The sequence below is a fragment of the Ptiloglossa arizonensis genome, chromosome 12 (genome assembly GCF_051014685.1).
Source record: "Ptiloglossa arizonensis isolate GNS036 chromosome 12, iyPtiAriz1_principal, whole genome shotgun sequence".
Classification (NCBI taxonomy): Eukaryota; Metazoa; Arthropoda; class Insecta; order Hymenoptera; family Colletidae; genus Ptiloglossa; species Ptiloglossa arizonensis.
Genome location: NC_135059.1, coordinates 11,751,699 through 11,761,963, shown reverse-complemented (window position 1 = coordinate 11,761,963; position 10,265 = coordinate 11,751,699). Strand labels below are relative to the sequence as shown.

The 10,265-nt window shown below is 37.0% G+C and overlaps 1 protein-coding gene and 1 long non-coding RNA gene across 4 annotated transcripts; both read left to right on the top strand.

Moving 5' to 3' along the window:
* The first annotated feature begins 231 nt into the window (after positions 1 to 231).
* On the top strand, positions 232 to 4,320 carry LOC143153272 (uncharacterized). 2 transcript variants are annotated; one of them, XR_012993747.1, is made up of 3 exons: positions 232 to 427; positions 3,873 to 4,052; positions 4,170 to 4,294. It is a non-coding gene; the product is annotated as an uncharacterized LOC143153272 (long non-coding RNA). The 2 variants fall into 2 exon arrangements; XR_012993746.1 differs by lacking the exon at positions 3,873 to 4,052 and having other exon boundaries at positions 4,170 to 4,320.
* A 70-nt stretch (positions 4,321 to 4,390) lies between these two features.
* On the top strand, positions 4,391 to 10,226 carry Idgf4 (Imaginal disc growth factor 4). 2 transcript variants are annotated; one of them, XM_076324274.1, is made up of 6 exons: positions 4,391 to 4,509; positions 5,240 to 5,374; positions 6,119 to 6,372; positions 7,141 to 7,444; positions 8,647 to 8,809; positions 9,356 to 10,226. In XM_076324274.1, exons 2-6 carry the CDS (start codon positions 5,254 to 5,256, stop codon positions 9,834 to 9,836), a joined length of 1,323 nt encoding a protein of 440 aa, XP_076180389.1. In that variant the 5' UTR covers positions 4,391 to 4,509; positions 5,240 to 5,253; the 3' UTR covers positions 9,837 to 10,226. The 2 variants fall into 2 exon arrangements, with proteins under 2 accessions (XP_076180389.1, XP_076180390.1); XM_076324275.1 differs by having other exon boundaries at positions 4,398 to 4,509; positions 9,374 to 10,226.
* Positions 10,227 to 10,265: the final 39 nt, after the last annotated feature.

Below are 10,265 nucleotides of genomic sequence, written 5' to 3'. Positions count from 1 at the left end.
TTGAAACAATAATGAATTTTATGGTTTGCTTAAACCGTCACGCTTGTTTCTGTTTTTTCTTAGAAAGTACGTAAAATTGGTAGTGCAATGCACGTAGAAAGGGTTGAGCGGTGATTCTTTGATCGTTGCCCTCTGGTGGACATTTTCTAGACTAATGGGTAATCCCACTACTTCCGTTCAGGATATACTCAATCAAGTGGAACGTGTTTTCGTCGTTGGTGTCGTCTATCGTATCCGTTCCCAAATCAAAATTATAAATAGCGTTTCCCGTGAAATAAACAGAACGGACTCGTGGGTCTTAAACAATGAGCTTATCGTAGACGATGGACGATAACGACAAGAGGAGACAGAGGAATAGAGACCGGTGTAAATTCTCGGAGGCTATTCGCACGGGAATTAGCAAATATGAGAGCCGACTCGTGACAAGGTAATTGAAAATGATTCTGTGATACGTCTCGAGATGAGATCACGCATCTTCTCCGCTAATGTAGGTCACATTCGATGAGCACGAAGGAAGTTGAATTATCGTATTCAGACCCGTACAATCGGCTCCGAAACAAACCTTGGGGCACGTACTCGCATACACAATCGATCGCAAAATTTGTTTTCTTCTTCTCGATGTTCGATCGAACGAGACATATGTAGAACAACGGAGACAATTGCAGAGCCGAAAGACAGTATCGAACGTGTCGTTCGTGAAATTGATACGCGTTTGTGCGAAATGTCGTGAACGATTTTGAGAAAAGATTGGTGATCTGTAAAGAAAAAAACCGAGGCGGTTTATTACATGTTTAATTACGAGAAAGAATATCAACAGTCCGACTTGCGTCGAGTTATTTTAACATTTCAATTTCATGGTAGATGGACAAATATCTCACCATGCATATTAGGGTACCAGATAGTACAATGTGAGATACAAATATCTCACCCTGCATATTAGGGTACCAAATAGTACAATATGAGACACAAATATCTCACCATGTGTATTAGGGACAACTCACTGTGCCCCAAAGATTGAATTGTTACCTAGGTTGTGGACGTAAGATCAGAGAAATCTCTGATCACTCTCTTGAGAAAGTAAGATCAGAGTCAAGATTGAGAATTCAAAAAAAGCATCAAGACTTGTTCCGTTTGTTAGAGCTTGTTTGATAAATTCTTGTCTTCGAGAAATGCAACAACAGTTTAATTGTTTTCACGCTTAATCGATAATATAGAATAATTGCAAGATCCATTTGGACTCTGATCTTATTTTCTCAAGGTCTACAACCTGGATCGAAATCTTTGGGGTATACTGGATTAGATTCTCAAACTCATCGATACTCAATTTTTATACGAATAACGTACTCGTGCATCATGTTTTTACATCCGTCAGAACGAATTCTACCGTGTACGACATCGTGGCCTTCGAATGACCACGAATCGAAAAAATGACGGTCGTTCGAGGAAACTGTTCGAGTTGAATAAAACATTCTGTAAGCTGGCTCTTTGTCATCGATGAAATACACCATATGCACGCTACGTTGCGTACTCGCGTTAAGGATAAAGAAAACAAATCGTATTCAACGTTTATCGAACGGTCAAGTGGGAAGAGATCCTCCTAGAGACTAGAGTCGCAACGAGGTCCACGTTAATGCGATAACCCGAGCGAAAGGTTGCGATTTCGCTTCCTTCGAGCTCTATTAAATTAACGGAAAGTTAATCGTATTGAAGATAATTCGCCGCTGACGGAATAATATACTAGCTAGTAAACAAGACAGCGTAAAATGCAAACTGCGTTCTAGGTTTCAGAATACCCAAGTTCTTCTACGAAATATTCGGTTGTTCGGAAAGTCACTTCGTTTCCCAAAATGGAGAATGTATAATTTAATAAAATGTTTGTACACTCGAAAAAAATCGTGTTTCATTTTCACCGAAAAAAAAAATAAAACGAAATTACTTTCCGAACAACCCAATAAAATTGAAGTGACTATCGAACTCGCAGGAACTTAGATTCAGATGTGCTCTCGAATAACTCGAACGTTGACAGTAGCCTAATTGACACTTTGGCACAGTGTTTCGATATTATCGATTGGAGTTCTGTACTCTGTCGATTCTAAACGTCCCCGTAAGTGAAAATTTACCGAATTTTGATCTAGAAAATTAGACCTCTCTATTTCTCAGAAAATCGGTAAACATCTTAGTGTCTAGTTTGTTGGCTGAACTCGTGACGAACATTGAGCCAATATGTATGTTGCACGTATCTTATACGCGGAAAGAATTATTGCAACATAAAGTAAGCTGTAACTTGGAGATGAATTCGTATCGGGGATATATTTATGTGCATTTTTTTTCTTATTTTTTATGTCTAGAATCCACGCTTGCTATACTTCTCGTGTACCAACAGACACTCTGAATACGAAATAAAGATTTTTACAAGAAATAGTCGAATAGACCGAAATCTAGCAAAATTTGACGTTTATAAACGATCGTTTAAACACCTTACCAGTTATAATTAAAAAAATTAGAAGATAGGTTTACTACTCAATTGATAGGAATATATGCATATGAATTGTATAAATCAATTAGAAAATATTCCTGGTGAGTGTGTCTTTTGGTTTTTAGAGTCATTGTAACGATGATTTCAAGGTTGTTCACTCGGTTTGTATAAATTACTCTTTGTTAATTTAAGGAAACAAATTTCGAGCAATTGTCTTCAATATTTTACAAGCAAGACAACGATCGAGTTTTTTTCTATTTATCGGATTAATTCATTCAATTTCTTTTTTAATTTGCACGACTGCGGCTATCGCGTGAACCATGATAAATAACCTAGGATAACCTCTAACAGAATGGTGGCCGTTGAAAATTTTAATTTCGTTTCGTTAGCATTAATTTTGTTACTTTTTCAAATTCCGAGGAAAAGGACTGCAGATACTTGTTCTTAGCGATACTAAGACCGTGTAATGAATTTTTATCTTTTTCAAAATGTTACTTTTGTTCTATTATATTTACTTCGAATTTTTTAATCGAGTACCAATGTTTACACTCTCCACTACCAACATTTATAGAATCGTATTAAATTCATCGTTAAATATCGATTATGTTGCACATTTGCACCGAGAGTCGCATACGCGATAAATAAATAAAGACCAATTATCAATCATAAACAAGTTATTTTTATCGCCGACGCGTTGACCCACACGTTTTGAATAATCTTCCGAATAAATACAATTATATAATAGTGCCTAATATAAAAGTAAAATTGAAATTAAAATTAAAATAACAATTATAAAAAATATACGAATATAAAATGAGTACATAGTATTTATTATCGTACATATTTCTCGCCTCTATACTCAGGTAATTCTTGGATTTTAAGTCTATTATTTTTCACCTTCTTTTCTTTTTCTTTTCTTTTCTTTTCTTTTTTAATCAACGATTCGTGTACGTGTTTTTCTTTTTTTGCACATTTTTAATACATTTTAATTTGCGTATTAGAACAGTTTTTCGATACTTTGAAGTATAAAAAAATGCAGTAAAATCAATTTTTCCAAGTGCTGCGCTAGAATACCTTCTGAAAAGATAGAGAAAATTTACGCGTGTATATATTTATTTGATCTTCTGCTTTGGAATGACTGTAAAAGGCTATCGAAGTTGAAAAAAGTGCAGATGCGCGTATTTTTTACCTACTGGTGTAAAATTTCAACGAAAAAAAGTTTTCACGACGTTTATGCGGCGTCCTTGATATTGTTCATGTAACGTTTAGCAATAGTCTGCAAGCGTTGCAAAGATTTCCTTTCCCTGATATCGTTTTTCTTTTGTAGAGTGTTTTTAAATTTGTTTGCGTAAGCGGTATTGTAGGTAATTTTCCATTCGGTATAATTTTCCCGCAGGTTAACGAAACTTGCGAAATTGTTTAAAAAAGAAGACAACAGGGAAAAGTACTTTATAATAAGGATACGTCGATGAAAATCAAACATTACGAACACAAAATTTACCGTTTATTTCGTCTTCGAAAATATCTACATTATAGCAATATCTTTCGAATATTAATCGCTGTGTAATAATAAAAGGTAGGTAATAAGTTTCGTAGAAATTTTGTAGCCAATTGGCTCGTGTTTAGTCAAATCATGTATAAAAAAGAAACGATACGTGTCAGAAAACCGAGGACGATGGATTCTATCTTTTAGATTTCTGTTTGGAGAGACGAAAGTCTACGAAGATTATTCGATGGATGGAAATTGTTTATTCATCGAACAACGTTATCGATCACGAGGCGAGTTCTTCGCGACCAATTCTTCAATCGGTGTTCCGAGAAATATTTGGGACCCCTGGCCTTGATTTCTCGGATCTCCGTGTCAACAACAAGACACGTACGTGTTCACGAACATATGGAGAAACTGTTTCTGGAAGACTGCTACGGTGACGTAAGATCGACGAGCCCCACTACCTCGATAGAGATCGGGCCAAGGTATCAAAGTCCCTGACGAAGAAATTGTTCCACACAGTCTGCTTCTTGCTTTCGAATAGGTAAGACAAACATTTCTTCGTTGTATCGGTTTCGTTTGAGTAGTAAGCAATAGTGAATTTTGAGTAATATCAAAATGTTGGGGTAATTTAAGCAACATCGACATGTTGGGGTAATTTAAGTAACGTAAAAATGTGGGGGTCGCCATTAAAGGAGGATGGTTCGAAGACAGTGAAAGTTTTAGATCGTATAGTTGATTCTTTGAAAAATAATTGCACGTATTTCTTTGTTCTATTCGACTACCATAGTAACAGTGAAATCGGAGTTGTTGTTTGGAACACCCTATAGGACTCTGTTCTATGTATTACGTTTTAAAGATGATTATTGAAAAGTAGAGTTACAGTGTTGCATAAATATAAATATTTTAAGTTCGTAACGACAGGTTTCTCTTTTTGGTAATATAGTTTTGCAAATGAATTGTTCCAAAAGGAAGTGTAGCTTGGAATATGCAATGAAAGTATCAAAGTACATTTTGAACTAAGAAATTATAAAGTATCTTTATTTTGGAAAAAAGAAGTAATTTTCACTCATTGTTCGAGATACTAAACATTATTTGGAACGAATATAAGTAATGTAAATAACGAGGAATTAATGGAAATAAGCGTGGTGTAATTGTTTTATTCTGGTATTTAGACATTATGATCCATTGTGATGAAATAAATTAATTCATAGTTACCTGAAGTATAAAAAGAAGTCGTAAACGTTGAATCTACTTACAGTTTTCTTTTTCAGAACCAGTCTGCGAGATGAAAGTGTTAATTTTTGCCGCATTTGCGGCTCTCTGTGCTCAATCGGTGCTCAGTGTCGATCTTCACGAGCACAACAAGGTTGTATGTTATTGGAACAGCACAGCCTTCGAACGACAAGGTAACATTTTATTTTGCAATCGACAATCTTTACATCTACGTAAAATTGAACGTACACTTAGAAACAATTTTTCTCGTAAAAGTAACGGTCTACTATTCACCGATATCTTGGTTTATTCGGTCATCAACCTCCAAGATGGATACATAAATAATACACCATCATTTCCCTATTATACAAAAATGGTAATTTTAATGCAGATAAATATGCTTAAACGGCACACTTATCACCTAATATTTATTATTAAATATCAAGTATAAAAACCATGCAGTAATTGTGCACTGTTATGTAAAAACGAAATTCGAATTTTGTCATTAAAATTGTTTTAATCACGATTCTTCGTGCATTGTTGCATTGTTGCATTGTTGCATTGTTGCATTGTTGCATTGTTAAAGAAAATAATAGAAGTAGCAGTTATCGTGACTAGTTGTTGGGATATTTACTCTACTCTGAGGAAATGTATGAAAAAAAAAATGGAATTTTGATTAACAGAATACTCCCTTAAGAGCTGTTGAATTGCTATTTTTTTTAAAAGTCTCTCAAAAATTCTCCGTCTCATGCCCTGGAAAATTTGGTTAATAATCTCTCGAAAACTCTCCGTTTCAAGTCCTGGAAAATTTTGTTAATAATCTCTCAAAAACTCTCCGTTTCAAGTCCTGGAAAATTTTGTTAATAGTCACTCAAAAATTCTCCGTTTAAGGCCCTGGAAAATTTTGTTAATAGTCTCTAAAAAATTCTCCGTTTCAGGCCCTGGAAAATTCGGGATAGATGACGTCCGTCCTGCACTTTCCCTCTGCACACATCTGATCTATGGATACGCAGGGCTGAACGCTGAAACGTTCGAAGTCGTTCCATTGAATCCTAATCTCGACACCGCGACTGGATACGCTTATTACAAGCTCGCCGTGGAACTAAGGAGAAGTTTTCCAGATTTAAAGGTTTATCTTGGCATTGGCGGCAACGCCGATCCGGAGGAGGATACGCACAAGTACCTCGTTGTTGTGAGTACCACTCGACGAGAAAATATATTGTTGATCTTTTCGCTATCGATATCCATTCTGCATGCAAATGGTCGATATCTCTGCTCCGTTGCAGACATTGGTTAGCCGAAGCTTACGTCGAAATCGCTTTTAGAATAAGATTAAGTGTACTATATACACAGTGTGATAACACCCTCGTAGAGTTCATCAAAGTAGACTTTTGTTCTTGAGAAGTTTCACTTTAAAGTTTCATTACAAATATAATACGTTAGATAATTTATTTGTGGTGTGTAGATATAATTCTGACGATGTTTTTATTTCCATCTGTGCATTCGTTTTTCGTGCTTTTATCACGCCCATTTCTTCTTTAAAAATATGTACATAATGTTACAATCGCAGTGTTTATCTCCAACATTGTCTATATGTATACTAAAACTTCAAAGTGAAATTTCTCAAGAACCCAACACCCAATCTTATCCTCAAAGTGATTTTCCACGTCTATAGGCACTTCTTGTCAGAAGGTTAAAGTCTCCGTTTAATCAAACCCAATTTTTAACTAACCAATTAGTTGGTTAATTGGAGGCAATAACGTTCAGTTACTTTAATCGCTCCTAACTCTATAGGAATGAAAAACACTCCTCCGCAAATGCCTGTCAATTATAATCATTAACAATTTTAACGAACCCTCGATCCTTTCTCCGTTAAGTGCATCAGTCCTATCTATCGATATTTTCATAATTTTTCGTTTATTCTGTTTTTTGTGTTCCAATCGCTGAAAAATGTTCACAGACCGAGACGTCAGAGTCGAGATCGAAGTTCATCAATTCGGTGAATCGACTCTTGAAGGACTATGACTTCGATGGGATCGATCTTGCTTGGCAATTCCCGGCAGTGAAAGTTAAGAAACAACGTAGCACCTTCGGCTCAATTTGGCACGGTGTTAAGAAGACTTTCGGTTATGGGAAATTCAAGGACGACAAGGAACAGGAGCACCGCGATGGTTTCACCATAATGGTCCGTGATTTGAAGGCCCAACTCAGGCCCAAAATGAAGGCTTTGACCATCACCGTTTTACCTCATGTGAACAGCAGTGGTTCGTACCTCAGGATTTATTAATAATTCTTTGGGATAAACGTTTCTTCGCGACTAGATCGAAGAGTTGAGTTAATGTGAAAAATATATGCAAAGATTTACGTTGAATTTTCTGGTGGTGAGAAAACTATGGTTTCTTCAGAGAAAACGACTGAAAAACATCTGGATTATTCAATCGTATATCCAACATCAAGATCTCTATAATCGTCAAGGAAGCCATAAATAATACAAAATTGTCTTTAAATACCGTCGCCGCTGTACAGTCGTTAATTGCAATTCCATCATTTCTGTTAACGAGTTCCACGAATATCCGTCTCTTTTGCTTAGAAGCTACAAGATTGTCTAAATGTTGAAATTTAAAGAAATCTCGTCGGGTATCTCGACGAATGATTGACGTGCAAGTTATTCCTACGTAGAATGTTTAAATATTTTGCAAGGTATAGCTGAGAATTAATTTATTATGAAACGTAGTCTTCGTAGACGAGCAAATTAATTTTTATTTTAAATTAATTAAGTTTTCTTGTTCTCTAAAAATTCTTCCTGTTCGATACAAGTATTAATTTCCAACAATTGTAACTTCTGCACACGCGATAGTAACCGAGTAATAGATTTCGTGCTTAAAAGATTGTGATCCATTAAGAATTTAAAGAATATTGAAAAACATGGCAAACTGGAGAGGACAGGGACCTTTGTTTCGTATTTAGAGTGAAATTGTAAATGTGTCGGAGGTGCGAGTGTCTCGATCACCTACGCTTTAAACGCTACGAGCTTATACGCGTGCGTATAACAAGCTTGTAATAAATGTCACGTTCTCTAAATATTGAACGTTACGAAACTGGAATTTGCATCACGTTCAAACGTCCTTCCTGTGCGAGGGAAATGAACTGCAAACAATATGCTTCCGTACAAATTGTTCCCTCCGTTGGGACATAGAGTCTTGATAAAGACAAGTTTACAGAGATTAGATCTCACGGACGTGGGAAAGGATTAATTTTTCGATGAACGGAAGCTCTCGTGTGAATTGGATTTTGAATCGAAGAACTATCCGGTGGAAATATTTGATGAAAATAAACGTGATCTATGTACATTTCTTTTACGAAGAGTTTTGTAATAAATTGATAAACAAAAAACGAAGCTCGAAAGAATTGCGAGGCAGGTGAACGATTCTTTGCGAACTAACGATACTTGTGTTGGTTTTTATAGTTTACTACGACGCTAGACTTTTGGCACCCAATATCGACGCCGTGCACCTGCTTGCATTCGATCAGAAAACACCAGAACGCAATCCACAAGAAGCTGATTACCCAGCACCGATTTACGAGAGCTACGGACGTGTTCTCGACGACAATGTTGACAGAACAACCAGGTGAGAAGTTAGATAAATACGATTACACGCGTTTTTCGAAGTTATGGATTATTAAAAGAAATAATTATAGCGTACGATATTTTACTTTATATTTTATTTCTCGAGGAGGTATACCGTTCTTGCTAGGATAGGTTGCTCGATAAGTTTTGTCGTTCGATAAGAAATAGAATTATTAGGTTCGTTGTTTTATTTTTCTAAAGATGGTACTACTGTTTGATGAACATGTGCGAAGTTTCATGTAGATTTATCTACTCATTCGTATTTGTAAGTCTGACGTTTGAAACAAGTCCAATTGACTCTTTTGGTAGTTCTAGCGTTAGTATTTCTAAGTCTGACGTTTGAAACAAGTTCAATTGATCCCCTTTGGTAGTTCTAACGTTAGTATTTCTAAGTCTGACGTCTGAAACAAATCAAATTGACCCCCTTCGGTAGTTCTAATGTTGATGAGCACAATAACAGCACGTATACCGACTCTCGAGCTTACCAACTCCCTAAATATTCCCAGAACCCTCAGTCTTAGAAGACAAACCAAAAATATCCGAAAAGTATTGATTCTTTTTCAAGGTACTGGCTCGAGCATGGCACTCCAGCGTCGAAAGTGGTCGTGGGCATCCCCTCGTTCGCCCGAACCTGGAAGCTGACGTCCGATAGTCAAATATCAGGTGTGCCACCCATCGTAGCCGATGGTCCAGGTGCCGAGGGACCACACACCAACGTACCAGGTCTTCTTTCCTACGCGGAAGTATGCGCCAGGTTGCTCGAGAGTGCTGTTGGTCGTCTGAGACGTGTCGGAGATCCCTCGAAAAAGTACGGAAGCTACGCTTACATCTCATACGACGAGAACACCGGTGCCGATGGGATCTGGGTTGGATACGAGGACCCTGACACGGCTGGAAATAAGGCCGCCTACGCGAAAGCGAAGGGCCTGGGTGGTGTAGCCATTTACGATTTATCTTTGGACGACTTCCGGGGCATCTGTACCGGAGACAAATTCCCTATCATCAGAGGAGCCAAATACAAGTTGTAGAGAGCCATCGTTGCAGAGTAATGGAGTGGACGTTGAAGAGATTTGAAATTGGTCGACTTAAATGGAATTGAAGTTTGCAAACAAGTCGATTAGTAAGCTTCCGTGACTCTCTTACTAGTACTGGTCAACATTTTCCCACGTTCTACAAGCTTTTGAATTCGTTTCTGTCAGAAACATCGCGAGAACGATTATCTATTCGCAAACCGGACTGGACCGGTTGGCCGTCAAAGGATCTGTACATTTACTTCGTGCATTTTATATCTCCCATATATTTGTAATTGTGCTCGTTAGGTCCAATGAGGGCCAAATTTGTTATTTTACCGCACGATCGATGAAATGGAACGATGTATTAAAATCGACGTATAATAGAATAGATATACTTTTTGAAATTTTCTACTCTAATTATTCCCCTCAGGAACGTGCCCTTCC

Coding starts and splice junctions, on each gene's coding strand:
- Idgf4 (XM_076324274.1), top strand. CDS start 5,254: ATGAAAGTGTTAATTTTTGCCGCATTTGCGGCTCTCTGTGCTCAATCG. Junction 6,373..7,140: donor CGCACAAGTACCTCGTTGTT/GTGAGTACCACT, acceptor AAATGTTCACAG/ACCGAGACGTCAGAGTCGAG. Junction 8,810..9,355: donor AATGTTGACAGAACAACCAG/GTGAGAAGTTAG, acceptor ATATCCGAAAAG/TATTGATTCTTTTTCAAGGT.